We start from the raw sequence: 22851 nt of genomic DNA on the forward strand, positions 1-22851 counted from the left end.
TTTTAGCACCAACTGGATTCCTGTTACTGCACTATAAATCTCTTAACTTCAGATTGATGAATTCTGTGTTTCAGTGAGGAGATAGAATTAACCAGTGAGAAATAAAAAATGGCAGCCTCCTGATTGAGAAACCCTACTGTGCAAGACAGGACTACTAGTGAAATGTTGCCTCTGGCTGTAGGGGAAGAGAGAAGGAAGCCTAGAACTCTAGTAATTCTGCAAATTTGTAATTGTTGCAGGTAATTAGGCTGTGTCTTGGTTGCCTGGTTAAGGGAGACCCAAAACTGCTTGTAGGATTAGGTTTGCTCACTTTCCTCAAGCAACTTATTACCTTGTAAGTGATATGACAGTGAAGCAACCTCCAAGAGCAAGGCACCCCTCTATACCCACCAGCACATGATGAGTCAGGACACAGCCAGAGTTGCTCATGGCAGGTGAGGAACAGTATGAAGTAGCCATGTAGGTGGAAAGCAGATGCAGGATAAAACAGTATCATACTCACTGCTACACCGAGGATACTCTTACATTGCTTTATAAACACTCCAAGAAGTTTTGGAACAACCTGTGGAATTAATGAAAACTGAGCTGAAAATCTCTAGAAACAAGTTTGTAAGTCCTGATCTTACTCTCAAAGAAGCCACTGCGTATTTGAATGTTTAGTTCCTCAGGCTCTGAGTATGAAAGGAAAAAGCCCCTAAAATATCTTCATAGGTAGCCCCTATAAAAGAACAAAATTCAAAAGCATTCCTTCAGGAGATCAAGGAGGGTCCAGCCTTTGAAGCCTGGAGGATTGGGAAATTTAAAGATCTTTGTGGCAATCATATTGTGCCATTAGAAATCTACCATTTGGAATTGTAAAGCGTTTAAAAGGAATGATTCCAAATTCCACAGCTGTCTGGTAAGTGACAACTTGATGTGGCCTAGGGGGGAGGAAGAAGGTCATTGTTGGGAAAACAGTTAAAATGAACATTTTCTGAACAGATGCTTTAGATAATACTTTGATAAATGAGGTTAAAAACAAATAAAATATTCTAGGTGACTTCCAGATAATAACAGATTAGTAAAACAAACAAAACTCAAAATGCAATGACAAGAAATAGGTATATGGCTGGTACTTACTTAGCAAATAACAGAGAATTGTTCAAAATAAAATGAACAATAAACAGAGTTTGAACCAGCAAGATGAGACAATTCTGCCAGCTATGGGCTGTGATACATTTTTTTTATTGCACTGCAGTTTTGCCAAGCAAGACAGCTTCTGGAAGGCTCGGCTGTTCATTTTGATACACTAAAATATTTGAGAATCCATTTTATTGCTTTTTTTTCCAAACCATTCAAGCAGCTCAGCTGCTGATCAAAATACAAAAGCATTGCATGTACCCAGCAAGTGGATAATGAAAGTGATCCCTTCAGTTTAGTATCTTTGTCATGTGTGTAGTGAGAAAAGTAAACAAACAGTGTCACTGATGACAAACCAATTTATGGAATTGTTTGTTTTCATAATTTTCAGCATAATTATGACTAAAGGTCTCAAACCTGTGGCTGCTAGAACTTTGTAGGGATGGCTGCTGGCTGGGTGCCCTTAGTACTCATTAAAAGCTCCTTGTGGATGTGGTTTGGAGGCACACAGAATAGGGTCTGTTGGGATTATTTTAAGGGAAGTTTTTTCCTCGCCCTTTAACAGAACCCATACCAAATAGCTTCTAATCCTGATTTCTTCTGGCAGACCTTTTATAGGTAAAACCAAATCAGTATGTATAATTTGGGATAAAAAGGAGAAAATTCACCCCCAAATTCAGCATAACCTTTTAATTTTATCCTCTTTAATCCTTTGATAATTTTTGTGCTTCTCCTGCAGAAAAGCAATTTTGCTAATCACCTTTGTGCCAATCCCTGCATTCCTGACAATAGCGTGAACAGCTTCCATCAAAGTCTTTGATGTGGGAAAGACACACACACACATATAATCTGAAAACAATTCAGCTCCTTGGTTCTCAATGGTGAGCACTCTGCTTCAATAGAGTGCAAGTTCCGTGGAGGTTTCTAATCCTTTCTGCCAAACAGAAGAGACACAGTCAGGTAGCACACCTTATTCAGAAGTTAAAATAACATGTTACTTGCTCTCAGAGAAAATCAAAACAACTCAAGATCAAAACCAGATTCCGCCAACCCTAACAGGATAGACTTTCTACTCAGATAACTCTTGATCTAAGTGTGTAACAAGTAACCTGCTTTAATCCCTCAAAGCGATGGTGTTACAGATAAGTACTGTAGTAGCAGAGAAGGTGTCTTAAATTTCAGAAATACACAAAAGCATTGGTTGGAAGGAAAACAAAACAAAGAGCTGTCCACATGATTGTGTCTTTAGCTGTAAAGGTGTATTTGAGGGCACTGCAAATAATAAAACCCCTTGAAGACAGAAAAAAAAAAAATGACAGGCAAGTATTGAAATGGTGTTTCTTCCAAGCTGGATTTCATTGACTTACACTGTTAAAGCATGAACCTTACAGATATAAGCCCCCCAATTTTTAGCTTACAAACCCTGCAAGCCATGATGCTGGAATGGTCTTCTACTTCAGCACAGAACCCTAACCCATTTTCTAGAGGTTCAGAGTGGTCATGGGCCATGAAAGGATTGGGAACTTCGTAAGATTTGGGAAGGATACATAACTGACTTGATTATACTGCACTGAGCACATGCATTGAGTCCTTTATTAGAGTAGGAAACAATCATGCTACACATACAGTTTTAGTAATGATTCAGAATCTTCCTTGGTTATTGCTCCTACAGACACCTACACATGCACTTACTCTGGCATCGCTGGGAAGACTAGTGCCACTGGGTTCTTAGCCTGTGATGCACAGCTTTGACAGCTCCACAGCAGTCACAGTAGCTGAAACCAAGCCTGAGAACAGGTGTATGCAGTTGCAGGTCCATTTCTCTTTAAAAAAATCCAAAGAAAATAATGGATGATATCTATGTTTTGGGCAAAGAATTAACTATTGGTAGTATGTTGTAAGGCAATTACCCATACTAGAAAACAATGCTACATTTAAGAGCAACATATAATTTTTTCTTCATATTACTCCGTATCCCCTGTCTGGAGCATGTTTGACCCTCTCTATGATTACTGCATGCAAGCACGTTTCATCTTAGTCAAATACTTCATAGTTGTTTATACCTTGGGTCACAAATCGGAGAGCACTAAGACCCTGTTCTACAGATGCACTTGTCCATACCTTGGTCCTGCTATCCCAGAGGGTCACACTGCACGTGTTACTTTGCTCCCAGGCTCCTTCTGGATGGCACCAAGTAGTTTCTTTTGTAAAGTGGCATGGCCACAGACTGAAGACTACTGTACACTGGAACATGGGTGTCACACAGTGCAGGGAGACATGTGCTATGCAGATGTTGCCTCTGTAGAGTAACAGAGCCTAAGACCAGACGGGACCCATTTGACTGTCTCAGTCTGATATCTTGCATTAGGACTCAGGTCAATTCCTGGTTTAAGTCTTAGTAGTTGTGGTCTAGCCATGCTTTCTCTCTAAAGGAAAAAAACCCACAACTGGTATTGTTTTTTAAAAAATCCAGTAATGGTGGATCTACCATAAATCTTGATAAGCTGTTTCAACAGTTCATTTTCTTCACTACAAAAGCATGCTTTGTTTATGAATTTGTTTCCCATCACCTTCTGTCAAGAGATCTTATCTCTTTGTCTGCTAAATAGAAGATCCTGGTACTACCAGATTCTTCTTCCTGTTTCAGTGCTCATAAGGTATGATCACCTCACACCTTAACCTTCTCTTTAGAAAGCTAAATAGACTGAGCATTTTGGGTCTCTCTATAAAACATGTTTGACAGTCCTGTAATCATTCTTACTACTCTTCTTTGAAACCCCTCTAGTTTTTCAACATCCTTCTTGAAACATTGACTGGACAAATTATTTCCAAAGCAGTCACAACAGAGTCAAAACCAGAGGTAAAAGAACCTCCCGGCTCTTGTTTGTTTCCCAGGACAGCACTAGCCCTTTGGTCACAGCACTGCAGAAGGAGCTCACGTTCAGCTGATTATTCATCTTAATGAAGTCTTTAAGGAATTGCAGCTTTGCAGGATAGAGTTACATCCTTTCAGTGTGACCTACATTCTTTGTTCCTAGATGTGAGACTTTACATTTGGTTTGATTGAAATACATACAATTTGATTAACACAGGGTTATGCAGCCATAAGCATCCTTTGCCTCTTGCCCCATGCTTTGTGCCTTCTACAAAGCTTTGCTAATAATGATTTCAGATTTTTTTCAGGTTGGTAGTAAAAATATTAAATAGTGTAGGGTCCATAAGCTGTCTCTGCAGGATCCTACTAGAGAAAGACCAATTTAATAATAAACGTGTCTTTACAATAACAATTTAAGACAGAGAGGTCATTCAGCCTTTAACAAATTTAATGTTTCAGACATTGCTGAAGCCTATTACAAAAGAGCTAAGTTTAATGTCATCAAAAAGATATTAAAACTGCATTCACACCAAGTTTCCACAATTTCATGTTAAGCAAAATTTGTTATATTACCTCCCTTTCAGCTGACTACTTAAGTCCTGTACCAGATGCGCCGTTATTTCGCCTGAGCTCAAACTTAGGTTGAGAAATTGGTAATTACTTGGGCCACCTGATTCACTCATTATAAATGCTGATAAAATATTTGCTGCCTTCTGGAACTTCCCTGACTTCCAGGGTGTATTGAAACTTGGTGTAAAGGGAGCAGACAGTTCTTCAGCCAGCAGTTTTGAACCTCTCAGATACGAGGCTTCCAGAGTTGGTGATTTAGTCGTATGAATATTTGAGTGCTTGAGATTACACAGACAAGATGACCTTCTGGAACAGGAGGCAAGTACTGTCTAAAGGCCTGTATGCTATGGTAACCTCATTATAAGCTGAAATTTATTTTCCTACTCCACTGTGCAAAAGGAGATGTAGACTGTGGTGGGTAAGTGATACCTGTTCAAAGCATTCTAGGCAGATGATGAACTTCTTAAAATTTATTTATTTTTTAATTTTGAGGGAGAAATTTCCCCAAGCATTTCAGGCTTTTGTTGAGTGGAAAGTACTATACGAAAGAATAACACAACACTAGACTCATATTTTCCTTCTCCCCTGTCTGTGGAGGGCTACTTTGCCATTTTGGACCAGAATCCTTCTGCGTTGTCAGTACTCCAGGCTCCTGTGGATGGCAACAATGACTCAGTTATTATGAACTGTTCTTTTGTGGCGGTGTGCTTGTATATATGTACACACGTGTGTGAAGTGTGAGCGCTTTTCAGCCCCCGCTCCGTGGAGCCCTGGAAGGGGCAATGGACTGCCATGAAAGGTCCCTGTGAAAAGCCAGCCTTAAATCCACTGTAGCAGGGCCTGCTCTTACACGGGGGAGACCCTTTCTTTTACGTGGCCCAGGAATTTGGGAGCGTTGATAAGTGCTGCGCAGCACCGGATGACCCCTGCTGTCACTTCGTGGGTGACAGGTGCTTCTGACCCCACTCGAGGATAATTAATGAGCATTAATCGCCTTGCTGTTCACCTTCCTTCGCAGGGGCGCGGTGCCTAGTTGGGTCTGCTCCAGGTAGTGGAGCAGATGCTCTGGTTACCTGGGATCACCGTCCCCCTCATTAACTATTCACGTCATTAATGACTACGTGGATTAGGTGACGTTACTACTCCCAGCTCGGAAGAATACGGACCCGTGCCGGAGTGTGAGAGTGAGAGTGTGTGTGTGGGGGGGCAGTTGCGCAGGGGGAGTCCCAGCGGCTCTCGTTAATGAATTAATTCGCTAACGAGGGTGGGCTCGGCGGCCCCGTGCCCCCTCCCGCCTCGGTAGCCGCCTCCTCCCCCGGAGGGGGGCAGTGACAGGCAGCGGCTCCTGCCCCATGTGACTGGGGAGCGGCTGCCCCCGTCCATGGCTTGGCCTCCCCCGGGCAGCAGCAGCTCCGGCTCCCGGGGAGGAGGGGCAGGAGCTGCTGCTCCATGGGGAGGAAGGGCAGCCCCCGATCCCCCCAGGCGGAGGGGGGATCCCGGGCCGCCTCCCCCCCTTCCTCCTCCCCCCCCTCCCCGCTCTGGGCCTTACCCGAGGAGCTGCTGCTCCTCATCTGCTCCTACCTGGACGCGCAGGCCTTGGGCCGCCTGGGCCAGGTCTGCCGCCGCCTGCGCTTCCTCAGTAGCCGCGATCTCCTCTGGAGGCGCATAGCCCGCGGCTGTCTCAACTCCGGCTTCACCCAGCTCGGCACCGACCTGTAAGCGCGGCCTTCCCGGCGGAAGGGCGGGGGGGAGGCGGCGGCGGCGGCTGGGAAAGGCCGTGGATGCTGCGGCCTAGCTGGTTGCCAAGGGGCGTTCTGCGCTCCTGGCGTAGTCGCTAAGGGGGGGCTTCCCGCCGCCGTGAGGGGGCGGAGGGAAGGGAGGGGGGGGCTATTCTCGAAGCGCGGCTGCGCCGTCTTTAGTCTGCGCCGAGAGGGGTGGCGAGGGCAGGGGAAGGGCCGTAGCGCCGGGCCCGCAGTGGGGCCGTCCCTGGGAGGGGAGGGACCGCGTGTGGCGGCCCCGGGGTGGTGGGGCCTGACCCCGGCCTGGCCCAGGAGGGTTGGGGGTTTGTGGGGAGGCGCTTCGCGTTCGTGCCAGGAAGCGGGCGGGCCTGACGGGGGCTTACCGGGGCCCCTCAGCGCCAGGCGCGGCGGGAGCAGCCCTCAAGCCTTGGGGCCCCAGGCCCTCTCCAGATCATCTCGGTCCCCCAAACTGCCCCTAACAAAACACGTAGGGTCGGGGGCTTCAAGCTAGGGGAGGAGGGAGCATGGGGAGACGGAGCTGCCGTGTGCAGCTGGGGTGATCCTATGCGCCCGTGCTCCCTCCCCGCTTCTGGGCAGTGGCCTCTGCCATGGTCTTGAAGATGCCTCAGAGAAGAAGCCACAGGGGAGCAAGGCCTGGGCTGGTGTCTTGGGTGAAGGCTGGAAAGTGGACTTACATATGTTACTAGGCACAAGAGCCTTCGTGGCAGGGGGCCCCAGGAATATGTTTCTTAGATTCTGCTCATGGAGCACCTTCCTGCTGTAGCTGGTGGTGGCTGTCACAGAGAAAGTGACTCTTGGACTCTTCATGGCTTCTGGGTTTTAAAGTTTTGTGGATAGGGGTTGGATTTTTTTTTTTAATTATTTTTTTCTTTCCCCTCATTCAACAGCACATCATAGGTTAGGAATAGGTGTGAGCCCTCTTGGCTTGACTGTGTGTGACACCAGCATCTTTCTAGATGAAGTGCTTTTGGGCCTTGGCAGTGGTTGGTAAGGACCAAAGATTGCCTTTCCTCTCTTGAATTTGCTAGCGTACAAAATGCCTTTCAGAGGCAGCCACGCAATGTGGTCTTTCCTTGCTACTTTAAGGATCCCAAGAGGAAGTTTGTGTTCTTAGGATCTATGAATCCCTTCCTGTGGTTTCCCTTTAGCTGCCAGGTCAGGATCTAATTTGTCATCCAGTGATTCAGTATTGTTTCTGTTTACACTGTGTTGACATGAATCAAAAGAAGGGATGTCAGGTTTTGAGGCCTGTTTTGCTGTCTTGTATTGCTATCTTGTCAACAGCACAGACTTTAGAGAAACAATTATGGCTTCTGCTGGCAGGAGCAGAACTTCAGTGGTACTGAAACTCCTTGTGTTGGGTTTTCAGGCCAGCACTTCAACCCATTCAGTCTTCACAGCTTGAAAGTTAAGCACAGTTCCCTTGGAAGTCAGCAGGAATAAACACTGCAGAATGGCTGTGTGTAGGACTCTGTCTCTGTGATATATGATTTTGTCTCCTGAGGAAATGAAGTTCTGTATTTTTCATTAAGAATAAGGTGATACTACGCTCCTTCAGTTGCAGGAGGGATCAGGTGTACAGCAGAGCAGGTGCAGCACACGTAAGGACCACCACTTCCCCCTGCAGAGGAATGCAGGTCTATAAACAGCTACAGAAGAAGTTTGCTAGGTCAGAGGGTTTAAGTGAAGGGAAGGCTGCTTGAGTATCATGAGCTCCCAGGGATTTCAATGCTGTTGGATTTGCTATGAACAGTTTTTTTTTTTTAGTAATTCTAGGATGTGCTTTTGTGCTGAGTCCTATTTTCAAGTTTTCTTTAAACAACTCTAGTACTGAGTGCTGCTTTTAGCATTGGTCAGCACTGCCCTAGTCCTAGGGAGTTCAATCATGGGTAACGCACCAAGTGACATTACAAGCTGGTTATGCAGGAACCTTGAGATATATCTGGAGAATGAATCCTTTAATTACTTTTAACTTCATGGAAGGCTCAAACAATCTTCAGTTCTTTGAAATAGCATGCCAGATCTTATGGAGAATACCTGAAAGCCAAGCACTTATTTTCCATGTGTGGAGATCCAGCGTCTGGGGGCAGTTGCAGGAGTTTTGCTGCAGTAGGGTAGACGGTTCTGGCAACAGAAAAAAGACAAAGGCGTATCGCAGTACTGGTGGGTTAGGGTATCTGTACATCTCCAGAAGAACCAGTGTGAGTGCATGTGTTGAGTTGTGGTATAGCTGTAAAAGTTGTACTTAGCTGAAGAAGAGTTTAATAGTCTCTGTGTCGGCTTTTAAATAGCCGTGTGTCTTCCATACCACTTGTATCTCATGCATGTCTCCAAGATCAAGAGCAATCTCTAAGATTGCTGCTCTTGCAATTGAGGGAGTAGGATTTGCAGAGAGAGATTAATTTTATTTGACTAACTGATACAAGTTGGAGAAGGGATTGAGGTAAGCTTCTGGGCACAGAGTCTATCTTCCTGATAGTAATTCTAAGTAGGAATGTGGTAGGTAGCTCATTGAAAGTTAAATTTGAGCTGAGTAGGTATTTAAGCTTAAATATCACTGGGTAAGTAAGATGGTGATGAAGATGATGGATAGCTGGACCTTCTTGATAAATGTGCTTTCTTAGTGTTATAGAGTAAATCTTGAGTTTGTAAGCTTGGCTTTGACTTGCTCAAGAGCTGAAGCTTCTGTTGCACATTCTGTATAATGTTGCATGAGTTGAACACTGGTTTTTGCTTTTAAGAGGTTTTTGTGCAATGCTGTCCACAATTGAGAAAGCAAAGGCTGGAACTGTTTATGGTAAATGTACTTAATGAAATAATGTGCATGGTTCTAACATTAGATCTTAAACTGATCGTCCCTGGGAGGCTGGCATAAGTTAAAAACTAGTCTAGGGAGTATTTACTGTTTAAACCAAAAAAACATCTCAGAATATTTTGATCGTTTCTGCTGTTAAATGGCTTTTGATAAGCCATCTGTTAATGCTTTGTAAATAGAGATAAATTTGAGCCTAGAGTGTAAGATAGCTGTGAAACATACCCCCCCACACCCCCCCCCCATTTTTTGAAAGGGTGATTAACTAGAAAATGACACCATTTAAAAAAAATGTTTTTTCTGTTCCGTATATCTTCAGATAATTGTAACAAAAAGATCAGAGGGAACAGGCTTTAGCCTGTATGTGAAACAACTGTTTGTGCAGTCAGCTTGCTTATAAAACTTCTTTATTCTGAAAGAGGGAAGAGAGAAAATTTATAAGAAACTGGTTGCAAAACCCTAGCTGTTAGCAGCATGGAAAAGAGAAATTGTAGTATACCTGAAATGATTTGATTTAAATTTTAAAATTATTTACTTCTCATCCTGACTGTCTACCTTTAAAAATTGCCAGCTGTGGTTATCTCAGGATGCGTACTTAGGCTTAAATATGTTAAATTGATTTGCTAATGTTTTCAAAAGAAGGTGTGAACTTAATCCCAGACACTAGCTGTTATGCTGAAAGGCATATTCACAACATTGACAATCACATATTTGCCCTCTGTGGTAGATTTGGCTAATCAGAAGCTGCGGATGCAAGTGAAGTTAAGTATTTAAGGTATTGATTCAATTGTACACTTGCAGAAGAAGAAAGACGTTTGCTTTGAGCAATGTTTCTGTACACTTTGGTCCTTGGTGAGGGGGAAATAAATTAGTAGGTTTGCATCAGTGTGAATTACTGTATATTGGGGACAGCAGGGCCTGACTTGGAGGGGTTCTTTAAGCACATTCTTAGTGTGAAAAAATTTTCTTTCTTGAGTCAGCAGTAAGCAAATGCTTAATAGAATAATGTGTCAGTATTATGGAAGTATAGAGTGCTTTTAGATGGGTGTGGTTCTTGGCAGCTGTCGTATAGGTCTTTCTATGTTAGACTACTTTATAGTCATTTTAATTTTATGTATAGACATGTACTGCAACAAGACCTTGTCGTGGGGATTGTAAAAACGTAGTCCCCATGCTGAAGATTTTTGTTTCACTCAGTCATAGGAGCAGCTGAAGCAAGAGTCAAGCCTTATCTTCATGATGTAAGGTGAATGGAGCATTTTTGTTCCAAAAGTGTATGGCAGCATATCACAGAAAAGTTAAGGCTTAAGGACCGTTTCTGCAGTTAAACTGTAGCTGAGCAGTAGCACAAAGCCTTTGGGGTTTTTGGAGAGTATAGCGATATTACAGTTGTGTCTGGTAGCCTGTGTCTGTTTTGCCAGCTGTTGTACAGGCCCAGCAAGAGCAGTCTCTGCCCTGACGAGCTTGCTGCCTAAATAGCCAGGGTAAACAAGGGCTGGGAGGGGAAGCGGAGGCAGAGGGATGTCAACCAAGCTGCCCTCTGTGCAGCAGGTCAGTGTCAGAGCCAGGAATAGCAGAGGGTGCTTTAAGCCTTCATCCAATGCCTGCCTGTTGGACCACCTTGGACTGGAGAAATCGGAGAGGCAAAGAGCTTGTTGCAAGGTGGTTCTTTATTTAAAGCATGGAAGAAAGGAATAAAGTTGCAGCTGGGCTAAACTTATTTCCTCTTTGTTACAAAGGAATTTTAGAGGGCAAGTTAAAAGTTGCGACCTAAATAGCTTGACAATGTGCTCTTTGTAATATATTAATAGCTGTTGCCAAAATATAGAACTGTTCCACTGCATGTTTTCTCTCTCCATGTCTCCTGTTCTGCCTTGCCCGCTAGGATCGTGGTATATTCTCCAGTTCAGAGAAACAGATTCATTAATGGATGAACTTATCATCTTTTGAGTATTTAAGAGCTTGTGTAAGCATTCTGTGAGTTAATGAAAAGCTGTGTTTTCTCCAGATCTTGGAAAAATATATACACCTGCAAGAGCAGGAAATGGCCAATCTATGCAAGTCAAATCCAAATGCAAACTGCAGCAATCGTAGGAGACCTCTGTCTTCGGTACTGGAGGGGGGAGGGAGTGTGAATGCTTGTAAAGCTGCTTCAGTTTCCTTCATCTTTTAAAACTTGTTTTACCAAAGTTTCATTACTTTAAGTCAGAAATGAAGTAGGCAATGAACTGATGCAGATGATGTAGAGGGGAATACTCTAGGGAGGATATTGCAATAACGACAAAAGCCTGAAAGAGGGCACGCAGCTATTGCTTTGTGATGGAAAAGTCAGTGGTTTTTAGAAACTTCCATTAGATTCGTTCTTATTCTGTCTTAAACTGTTAGTCTTGGGCAGGACAGATCTGCCAGGACAGCTCCACAATATCGAAACTGCTTCTTGTTCTGGGAATGTGAAATTGTAAGAGTTCTTTCAGGAATGCCTAGCCTTCCCTTAAAATCTTCACGAGTTCAATGTGGAAGAAGAATTTTATCTAGTTCAGGCTTAAAAAATGTGTGCTGTGCTTGTTGCTATTCTCCCTGTAACCTACATAAGTGAACTAGCTATGGGTTATTTCACTCTACCTAAATACTACCCTGGCAGTCTCTTTCAAATCAGTGTATACATGACAACTATTGAGCAGCTGCAGGTTTTCTCAGACCTTCCCAAGGCTATGCATTTTTTCAAGCAGACCAGATTTCATCTCCAGAAAGCCTATTTAAGTTCCTGAGAGTGTCCAAACTCTGCCTGGAGTTTCTAGCCATGATCCCGTTGCAGTTACTTGTAAGGGAGAGGGCATCTGATGGGAGAGCGGTCTGGCTCAGTCTTGATGATGTTTTTTTGGGAAGCCTATGTGAAGGTGTGTGTCTTTATTGCATGTATGGAAATTTGCCTGCAACTCTGGTTCGTTCTTATTAGAGTCTTTGGCTTCTATGTGCAGGTGAATTGTTCACAAGAGCTGTGAGACAGAGCAGTAAACCTGTGCAGCCTGGTAACATCTGACTGAGCGTAGACACACCAGAGGAGACGAGGAACGGCGAGAGAAGAGTCTGCAGAGCTCTCTTCCATCTCAGAGTTATGTGAACGCATGTCAAATAGAAAGGGGGGGAGTGTAGAAGGCAGACTGAACCTGGCAGTAAGCTAAATAAGCATCATATGCTAAAGGAATTCAGGTGGAATTTTTGTCCTGGAAGAGACGTTTTGAAAGCCGGCTGACTTGTTGAGGACAGCAACAGGAGCTCCTGACATAAATAGCTTTTCCCTCTCGGCTGTCTGTTGGTGGCCCATGACTTGTAACTGCACTGAGACCCTGCCACTCAACAGGTGTGTCCCGATTACACAAATAAGTGCAGTTGGTCCTTGTGTTAGCCATCCCTGTCACAGGGCCAAGGTTGAAAGTGGGGCTTAGGCACTGTGACTTATTTGTTCCTCTGTATGACCCTTCCAGTCAGGCCTGAGGCAGGCTGGTGACAGCTTTTATGCAGACAGCAGATTTTGTCCACAGAAGAGATTCGGTCTCAGCAGGTCTCTGCAGACTTTGCATTTCCAGATGAGCTCTTCAGCACTTAAAATGTAGCAAAATGTGAAGGACTTTGGTGGATTAGGATGCCCCATGCAGCTGGGAAAATATACAGTATGACATGTTGGTGTTATCTTCTGTAACATGGTGTATGTTGTTGCAGGCACCATTGTTTTGGCACGTGCTGAAATTGTAGATGGCCAGTAGAAATCTCCCTGGGATGCAGTAAAGCACAGAAGCTCTAGCTGTTGCAGAAATGCCATTTCTGGTGGCAAAGAACTTTGACTGGGAAGAGGATTGTTGAAGGCAAAAACTGTTGGAGGTGAAGCTTTGGGAGATGTGCTTAGTCTCTGTCTGAGCGATTCTTTCTTTTGTTGCTTTCTTTTGGGGCCCAGGCCAGCAACTGCCATGGTGGCTGAGGTCACCTGGGTCAGTGGTGCTGTGGGGGGATAGTCCCAGTCTCTCACTTCAGCAGCTGGAAAGTGGGCTCCAGAAGGAATATTATGTTTCTTTTGGTAACTCTGCCAAGAAAGAGAGGAAATCCATAATTTGAGCAAAATACTTAACTTTTTTGGTAGGGTGGGGTGAGGTAGGAAGGGGGAAATGAAAAATCCTTTATAATGGGTTGCTTGGGATGGCTTTTATCCTGGAACTCTCTCAGGCTGTAAGAAATATTCAGCTTCTCTTTCTTAGTGTAACAAAGCCTTTGTAAAGGGAGCTTCCATCAGGAGTGTGTGCAATCAGAAACACGCATTAGCTCAGGTCATTTATTGCACCACATGCTTTGGAATCCTGATAGAGTTGTTTTGGTTTTTTTTTTTTTTGATAAATTACCTAATAAGAAAGATAGCCTTGCATGTTCTGGATCATGTAACTTTATGAACTGTTGATAATTGTGATGCCCTAGCAGAGGTGGTGAAATGATGGACTCTGATGGGCTTTAAGAATATTTTGCTTGAATTTCATTGAGTTTTCACATTCAGTGTTCACTGGTTCCTTCCTCCTGTGTTTCTTGTCATCCTTTCTAGGATGTTGGGCAATATTTCTGTTGCTTTCTGATGCAAGGCTGTGTAGGTCCTGGTATAAGTAGCAGTCCTTCCTCATTGACTCAGCCTTCAGCAGTCTTGAAGTTCACTGTTGGGTGGCTTCTCTGAGAACGTGAACGCCAAGATCTTGACTTCACAGAGCACTTAAGCATGTACTGAATTTTAAGCATGCGGCTTAGCGTTTTGCCGGGTTGCATACTAAGAAAGGTCAAGGTATTTATTGGCTGGTGGATAGTGGTCCCTCCACAGCATTTTACATAGCATTTGTCTTCATAAAGAGGGTTAGTCTCCTGAATCTTTGTATGTTCAATCCAGTTGCTGAAGTGGGAGGTAGTTGGTTAAGTCAACCACTCAGTGTAGATGTGTGATGTGTGTTGATTGTCTCAGGTCATCATGGAACAATTCTTAAAGGTTTGCATATATAGAAAGTGTGTTGATTGTGATTGAAGCAAAATGGTCTTTGTAGGGGAGAAAGGGATTTTTTTTTTATCAAATGATTAAGTTTATGTGGTGATGCCCTCTTTAACTTTCTGAGATTTGAGAACTCTCGTGCATTGCAGTGATGCTCATCACCTTTTTTTGTTGTATTCTCAGAGTTACTCTGGGGGTACTGTTGAGGAAGCAAATCAAATTATATCTCAAAACTTGATTCCATTGCTGAGCCTGATTTAACTTCTCTTCTGGTATAGGGCATCAAATGTCTCTGACCAACACTTGAAAATCATTGCAGTTTGGTCTCTGCTGCCCTGGTACTGGCAAAGGGGAAGGATGTATCAGTCCAATTTCTACATCCCCTTTCTCATGGCCTCTATATGTTCTGTCCCCTTTCTTGCCTCTATTTTGAATAAATAATATGTTTGGGAAATGAAAGGTGGATGCTTCTAAGACATGTTTAAATTAGCTGGATCCAGAATTGCTATATGAAGGAGGCAGGCTGGATGAATAATGTATCTGTACAGTAAAACAAACAAAAAGACAAACAAAACTCCCCAAAACCCCACCAGACCTCCCCCACATAGTCCTCCCCACCCAACCCTCACACCTTCCAGATAGGAACTGTTGATTTGCATGAAGGAATGAGGTATCTATTACAGGAGTAACTGCAATAGTTAACTGGTACTGTGGTACAAGCCAATGTGTGACTCTCTTGTGAAATTCCCCTTTCAGCAGCAGGAGGATCAAGGCCTGCCCCCCAACTAGAAAAGTGACCAGCAGTGCAAGATGGAGGCTGCTTTTTTGACCTTGGATTCACCTTTTTTCAGAGCCTTGGAAATTACATCTAGTCTTAGTAGGGTTTGTGCATTTTGCTCAGGATGTCTGGTTGGGCCAGTATGTGTTGGGAGGGGGTTGTGGCATGAGTGCGTTTTCCATCACTGTGCAAGCTGGTGACTTAAAATCTGTACGTGGGGAGAACTTAACTGAGGGTTGAGTGTGGGGAGGAGAAGTGTTTTGGAGTAATGAATGGAATTGGATGTAGGCGGAGAGCCTGAACTCTGTCTGGGAGAGTAATAAGCAATGAGGAGGCTGCTGGACATGACCTGACTTTTCAGTGCTGTGCATTCCACATCTCAGACGCTATCTGGCCCCACAAGCTCCTGCAAGTGCGCTCTTTAAAAAAGGAATTCCTATTCTTGCAGCCTTGGCTAACTCTACAGTTTTATTATTTTATTTTTTTTTAAAAGGGTTAGGAGAAAGAAAGAACTCATAGCTTCCTAAATTCAGTTTTATTTGGTGTAGCTCTACTGATCATAAACTTACAGTTGCAAGCTTTCTAGGGGACAAAAAGCTTTTCTGTGTGTGGTTTCTGTTTTTGTTTAAAATGGGTCACATGCCTAGGAATGCAGTCAAATTATAATGGTGACTAAGTGCCGGAAAGCATAGAAAAGGGGAGGGAAGGGTGAGCAGAAAAAAAAGGAGCCTGAGGCTATGGAAGGAAGGCTGGGAAAATGAGAATCTGGCCAGGCCCCAGGGCCAGGTTAGAGATTCCTACACCCATTAACAACCAGAGGAGATGTTTATTTACAGGGACCTAATCTTTGTTTTAAAAATGACAGAGTACCCAAAAATCCCACTTCTGAGGAGTAGGATGGGGGCACGGTAGGGATGGGAGGAGGGAACTGGTTCTGGTCCGGCACCAGTCCCCATCTCTTAAGGATCTTTCCTTTGTCCTATGCGTTCGGGAACACTGGCTGTTGAGAAATGCATGAAAGGAGGATAAACTCTTTTAATCTAGTAGGTGGTTCACAGCCCCTGGTTACAAAGGATAACTTCCAGTTTCTTCTTGTTTGTACTTTTCTGATCTTTTCTACCTAAGCAGTTCCACCAAGGATATTGAATAATTAAGTTTATGGTATGAGAAAGATAGGAGCTAAAGCTCCCTTTTTGCCCCCTCTTTAATCAACCCTGGATCATGAAAGCAAAACAAATGTTGAACAGCTGCTTGAACTGGGTATGTTCATGTAGACTCTAAGGAGACCTTGGTCCCAGGTCTCTGTGGTACCTACCTTTTGTCACCTCTTGAGCTGTGTTGATCTTGGCTTGTCTCAGCTCATCCCAATAACTTTGATTTGTGTCCCAGCAGTCTCTCTTTTAGTAACTTCGACTGAAAGTAGAGAATTTTCCAGTGATGTGGTGGAATTCTCTATCCTTTGGTGAGGTGCTGCAGAAGAGTCTGTCTTGGGGCATGTGTGCATTGGGTGGTTATACAGATGAATGAATTTTATTTTTAGTTTGAATGTATCTTGATTTCTAATTACTGTATCTGGTTATGTGATTGTCAGGCAGGTGAGGGTCTGGAGCAGTTTCTTTACTAGTCTTCTGGCAAGACACACTCTTCTGGCTTCTAGTTTCAGCATTCTCCTGACTAGTGTTTCTTCCATCTGTCCTTGTATGGTGGTGTCCTTATCTTAACTGGCTTTCTTTAGTCTCTATTGGAAGAGTGATGTCCTGTTTCTCTGGTTGTTCTGGTAGTTTCTTGCCATGTCATCTTGTTTTGATTATGTTTTGTCTGAATGCATGTTGCATTCAGTATTCTAAATCAGGTCTTGATGAGATTTAAGGCTTGTACATTAGTGATCATCAGGGATGGCTTTCTCTGATGATAAGCACACACACTGCTCAGTGTTCCTTTCTTGTCCACTCTCGCGGGTGTGCCTGTTCTAGTGTGGCTTAGGCACCATCAGTGTTTGCCAGTTCATCTTTTGTAGAACCAGAGTGAGAGCATACCTGTGACCAGTTTGAGTGTATTTGTTGTCCATATAGCATCAGTCCTGGTTGCTAATCTCATCTGTCTTCCTCTGTCTGCAGAGCGGCTGGCATTCCAGTGAAGGAAAGGGTGAAAGTATCTCAGAACTGGAGGCATGGACGCTGCCGGAGGGAGACAGTTCTGAAATGGAAACGCAAGCAAGTGGCTCCTTTCTCTTCTGTTTTGTTCTGTGTCAGCTGCTGTGGGGCCTTGGGTTTGTGTCTGTGCCCTGAAATGTGATGTTTCCTGCTCCTTGTGATCCACAGGATCTTACGAGTGGTGCCACTGGTCTGGGTGTTGTTGGCTAGCTGGATGTAGGGTCACTGGAGTTGCTGTCTTGCCCTAGGAGTTCACTCTGAGAGTCTAGAGTTCCTTTCTTAGAGCTTGAATTTGTCATTGTTCTGATATGTGCAGTTCTAGTTGGATTTAGTAATCTTTACTACTGACTTCAAACTGTTATGTTCCTATCTATTGCTGTATACAATGAGCAATCTTCTGTCCTGCTCTCACAACAAGCATACCTTGATCCCAGATGTGGAATTCTGTGTCCCCTCAAAATGCTTGGTTTGTCTCTCATGCTTTATCGTGGCTCCTGATTTGGATGTACAAATCTAAAATGCTAGTTGACATTCTTTTACCTTATGCTTCTTCATTCTCCTACCTTATTATTTTCTCCTTCACTAAAAAAAATTATGTATATTTGACATTAATGAGAGGAGATTGTTTTTAAATTCTGCCTTGCGAAGGTGTACTTAGCTTTCAAAGCAAAGCATAAGATAGGTCTCTTGTCTGAACAGCACATCTAAATTTTCAGCCTTCGCATCATTGGACAGAAGGAAAAAAGAGAAAGACTATGGCTTGTTAGCTGCTGAAGAACAGGGACCTACTACTAATCTTTCATGCCTTTTTGTGCTGTGTAGATTGAAGTGGTGGATAATGTGCCACTGCTTGTGTAAAGTCCTGGGAACAGCTGTAATGAGCAGAGTGGATTTTGGTGCAGGTTGTATACCTGCCTTTGAAGTGCTTGCAACCATCTGTGAAGACAGGCTCTGTACATGTTAGAGATCATTACTAAACCAGCTTCTCAAGTGAAAAGGCAAGGACTGATTTAATGAGGCCACCATCCAAACAGCATCCTCTAATTTTCATTTATCCTGCTTCAAATTTGTTACTTCTCCTTATGAAAAAGCCATAGAAAAAGGTAAAAGCTAAACTGCAGGAGGAGGAGAGCCACAGAAACTGGCTGTAGTCTAGGTAAGCTGGATATTCACTTGCTTTTAGAGAACTGTGTAGGAGTAGAGGAAGGAAGGGGAAATCAAAGCCCTCCTAAAACCAAAGCTGCTGCTCCAAAGATGCCTATTATTTTTTCCTTGCATATGATCAAGTCCCAGATGAACATTATAACCTATGCTCAACTGCTTTTTCCATGTGACTAAAAGCCTGTTATTGGAGATGAATGCAGGCAAGCAGAAACCTTCCACCTAATAAGCAATCTTGTCCTCTTTACTTGTTTCCAGTTCCTTATTGTGATGTTATCAGGTGTGGTTGTGTGTAACGGCTCTGCTGACACAGCAAATCATGACCTGAGGATGAATGATCTGCAAAAAAGAGGGAAACAGTTTTTTATGAGAAACCCCCCTGCTTTCAAAACAGTTTGTTCCTGAATAGTTTGAAAACTGAAAGGCTGCTCTATGAAAGGGCTCTAGTTTTGGTCAATGTTTGCATGGGTATTGGTGCACTTGGCAATGACTGCAGAACGGAGACAATTTCATGCATCCATGCCCCATAGGACACAAGCCCCATGTCTCTTTGTATCTGGCCTTGCCGTATCCAGAAGGCCCATTTGCTATTTGATTCTCTGGTTGCTACACAAAAGCAAGATCTTGAGCAGAGAGTTCACTGCCTAAGTGTATATTGTAGCCTGTTTTGTTTTCTGTATTTTGGTTTTGTTTCACGTATAAAGAAACTTCTTGTGATGACAGACATGATTTGGACATTGCTTGAGTCTCTCCTTCTCTTCTTGGTCTCCCAGGAAGTGAAGCATATTTTCCACTTAGAACTTTAATCTTTGAAGCACTTCGGAACAGTTCTTTTAGCAGTCTACTGCTCTTGACCTGGAACCTGTCCATAGGAACCTGCCACTGTCCCGTAGATAGTAAGGGGCAGAAAGGGTGTATGGGCTCCTCTGAAAGACTGGCAACAGGAATCAAGAGTTTGCTCTGCAGTTGCTTTTGGCTCAGTAGTGGAAGTGATGTGAACGTAGAAAAATACCTCCTCTACATGATGAGCACAAAGTTCTTGGACAGCATCAGGCTTACCTTGCTGCTTTATGTATCAGCATCCAGAGAATGTAGGAGGTGGAGGACTTCCTGTCTGTAGGAATACCTGTGTTATTTGATGTGACGTGCTCCTCTGCTCAGATGCATGTGAAACAGTGGCAGCTTTGTGGTCTCTGCCAGGCACGAGCAAATAATGTGCAGGATCAAGACTGACTGTTTGCACCAAGAGCCTCGTATTAAAGGCTCTGTTAGAAATGCTTGGCATAGCTCACAAATGCCTGATAGTCTAGTTTCTTAAAAAGTAGAGGACTCATGAAGAGGGGTCAGGGAGCCTTAAGTATTTCCTATCTAAACTAGACTCTTGGCCATCTTCTCTTTCAGAGATTCCATTCTTCCTTTTCCTCAGCTCTTGGTTAGAAAAATGCCAGCAATGTGATCTGCTTTGTGTGTTGCTGGAGAAGCTTCACTTCTTAGCTGCGCTACTGTATTAAGGTCTGCTTTTGCATGTGACCAGCAGCTCCAACTTCACAGTTTTCTTGAGTGGGCATTTGCTTTTGTTGATATGTTTATATATGCTTTTTTTTCTTCTTGTGTGTGAGGTTTTTCGTTTTGTTTTCTTCTCCCCACTCTTGCACCCACCCAACCTGCTGTCTGTTTGCAGTCTGATGCCCTGGATGGAGCTAGATGGTGAGTATCTCTATCTGTCTCAAGCGGAGAACATCCAGGCCTACCGGCTCTGTTCAGACGGTACGGGTTTGCAGCGTCACCCTCAAGCTATCTTCTCCGGCCACCAGGAGGACGTATGTCGCTTTGTTCTTGTCAACTCCCACATCGTCAGTGGAGGGGGGTAAGTTGGGTGAATGAAAGAGCCCAAGGAGTGTGGCAGTGAAGTTGGAAAGGTTTTGTGTAACTCCAGCCCAGAGCAGAGGGGTCAATCTTGCTACACAGTGTCCTCATGCTTGGCTGTCTTCAACTGCTGCTGCTTCCTCTCTTATGATTTGGTTCTGTCCTGAAAAAGCTTTTACTACAGCAGTGGAGGAGCCAAGTCTTATGCTGTTGGCCTTACAAAGTGTCCTTTTCTCTTTTGAACTTGTGTAGACGTCCACAGGATTAGTGAATCAGGGCTGACTGATCAGGTAATCCTGACTGATGTGTGATTTTTCATTTCTTTCCCTGTTAGGGTCAGGTTAGCTAGACTGTGTTCTAATAGTCAGAACTGCTGGTTAACTGGGACCGTAGTAGTGCATAAAGCTTTCTAGAGACAATTATATGTTTATTAGACCTACTGATATAATTGTGGAGAAGGGGAAAACTGCCAAGCATTCCAGCACATGCATACTTCTCCAATTAATTTTGCATTTGACTGACCTTTTTCAATTACAGCAAATAACAGAACTGTTATTTATAAAGTTTTAGCTATTAATATGCACAGCCCTTAAGCACAGAATTGGGAGACGCAAGCATGGCTGGCTGCCCTGGATATCTTGAGACTCTCCCCTGTGAACTGTAGCCCAAAACTCAGGTGAAAATGAAGGCGTGCATTTAAAATTCCAGTAACTGCATTGGCTGAAAAAAGTCTAAATGTCTTTGTAGTTAATTCAAAGCACAATACCCTGCACGGCTGCTCTGAAATGAATGAAAAGCTGAGGCTTGGGCTTGGGTGAGAATGACCTCTCACTTGTTCCCTTACTCCAGCCATTCAGCATCCAGCCAGGATTCTGGCAAGCTCAAAGCAGTAGGAGGAGGAATGGCTGCTCTGCTAGTTTCTGCAGCTTAACACAAAGTGGAGGGTGGAAAGATAGCCAGGAAAATTTTCATGTGTAGCAGATCAGACTTTGACTGGCCAGATGTGGGATTGCAAGAGAACAGGTGATGTGTGAGGAGTGGAGGCATGAATTTCAGCTTCCATGAGAGATCAGTCCTGGTCTTTCTGTGGCACTCCTAAGCACTAATGGAAGGTGCATGTCCAAGGGAGATGCAGCTGATACAGACTCCCTGCCTGGGGATTTGTTTTTCAGAGATGGAAATATTGTCCTTCACAAGATCCATGGCTCCTACAGTGTCAAGTTCTCTGCGCATGAACAGGAGGTGAACTGCGTGGACTTCCAAGGTGGCCTCATTGTCAGCGGCTCCCGGGACAGAACAGCGAAGGTGAGCAGTGATGTTCCAGCAGGTGCTGCTGCAGAGGTGACCTCAGAGGTCTTGTGCCATGAATGTTTAAGTGTCAGCAGCACTGTTGTGAGCCCTGTCTTGTGTGTCTGCAGGCGGAGTGCTGGGTATCTTGGAGTAGGCTCATGTCTCTGAAAAGATGCTTGCTGTGCCAAACTTTCAGGAAAGAGATTTGGCAGTACTTTACAACATCAACTACTGGTTTAAACTAGGAAGTGCAGAAGGCAGCAGCTGATGTTTTGCTTCTTTCACTGTACATGTGTTTAACACTGTAGCAGCGATCCATGCCAGTTAGTCTGAAATTTGCCGTACGTATCTCAAGCGTATCCTTACTTTGTGATGCAGTGCTGCTTCACATACTCTCTGTTGTATATTCAATCTCTTTAAGGGATAGCATGATGTCTTTTCCGAATCTGTGGGGTTGTGGTTTATTTATTTGTGGTTTGTATTTTTGGGGTTTTTTTGTTTGTTTGTTTTGTGTGTGTGTGTTTTGTTGTAGTTTTTTTGTTGTTTTTTTCTTGTAATTTTGTATGGTTCTTGGTTTGCAAACCAGGAGTGAAGTTAGACTATGAATACTGTTAGGTCCCATTTTTCTCTTCCAGTTGGCATCACTGAATCCTGTCATGTAATTTTTGGCTATTTCTTTTTGAGGGAGGACCTGGTTGATTTCTGTCCTTCTGGATCTGTCTGGCAGTGCTTTGTTCCTACATGGACCTGGAGAGTTGTTCTCCTGAGCTGTAACCAGCTCTGTTTTAGTAGTTTAGAAAACTCCACACAGGTGTTTAACCTTGTCCTGCTAGCATGATGCAGTACCTCCTAGCATCTTCACAACCACTTGTATCATTGTTGGAAGTGGTTGCTATATGTTGAAAGCTTTGGCTGTTACTCAGGGTGGGCTGATGGATACTCTTGGTCCCTGGTACGTATAGTAGAGCATTAATGGGCATAAGAGGAAAAACTGCTCTTCGTGTTTTGCAAGAGGGGAAGCTAGGGCAAAGGAAGACTTAAATGTCTCTTTCAAAGTTTTATAGGAAGTGTGTGGTAACGGGTAACTATCTGACAGGCTGCTGAGCAGCATGACCGTGTCTATTCTCATTGGTCCCTCTGTATGGGTGTACTCCTGGGTAAATCACTCCCAAGTAGAGCAGTGCTCAGATGCAAAGGGCACTGTTGGTGATGCTTGTTGTCTCCTGGAAATGAGGCCTTAATGCTGCTTTGTCTCACACTTAAGCAGGGCTGCTTCTCTCTGTTCTGTGGAGCCTCTTTACTAGAACACCTTCTTGCTGCTTCCCTGGCAGCTGGAGGACAGACCTCCCTGACCTTGAGAACAAATTCCTAAAGGCCAGAGGGGAATTTAAGGCTGTTTTTCTTGGAGCTAGTGTGAGATCTTGCCCACCCAGTGGTCCCCACAGCATAGGCT

The 22851-nt window shown here is 43.9% G+C and overlaps 1 protein-coding gene and 1 long non-coding RNA gene across 4 annotated transcripts in view; one reads left to right on the forward strand and one right to left on the reverse strand.

Moving 5' to 3' along the window:
- Positions 1 to 230: 230 nt before the first annotated feature.
- On the reverse strand, positions 231 to 6256 carry LOC126042604 (uncharacterized). The gene is made up of 4 exons (XR_007507232.1): positions 6146 to 6256; positions 2812 to 2942; positions 1880 to 2053; positions 231 to 562 (listed from the first exon to the last, which is right to left on the reverse strand). It is a non-coding gene; the product is annotated as an uncharacterized LOC126042604 (long non-coding RNA).
- The window catches only part of FBXW4 (F-box and WD repeat domain containing 4), a 63464-nt gene continuing 46375 nt past the window's right edge, over positions 5763 to 22851 (forward strand). Inside the window, exons 1-4 of one of the 3 annotated variants that reach the window (XM_049809931.1) lie at positions 5763 to 6279; positions 17046 to 17141; positions 19924 to 20109; positions 21281 to 21413. In XM_049809931.1, coding sequence (XP_049665888.1) covers positions 6014 to 6279; positions 17046 to 17141; positions 19924 to 20109; positions 21281 to 21413 — 681 coding nt within the window. In that variant the 5' untranslated portion in view covers positions 5763 to 6013. The remainder of the gene's footprint in view (positions 6280 to 17045; positions 17142 to 19923; positions 20110 to 21280; positions 21414 to 22851) is intronic. The other 2 variants (XM_049809930.1, XM_049809932.1) reach the window with 2 other exon arrangements.

The sequence above is a fragment of the Accipiter gentilis genome, chromosome 9 (genome assembly GCF_929443795.1).
Source record: "Accipiter gentilis chromosome 9, bAccGen1.1, whole genome shotgun sequence".
Lineage (NCBI taxonomy): Eukaryota > Metazoa > Chordata > Aves > Accipitriformes > Accipitridae > Astur > Astur gentilis.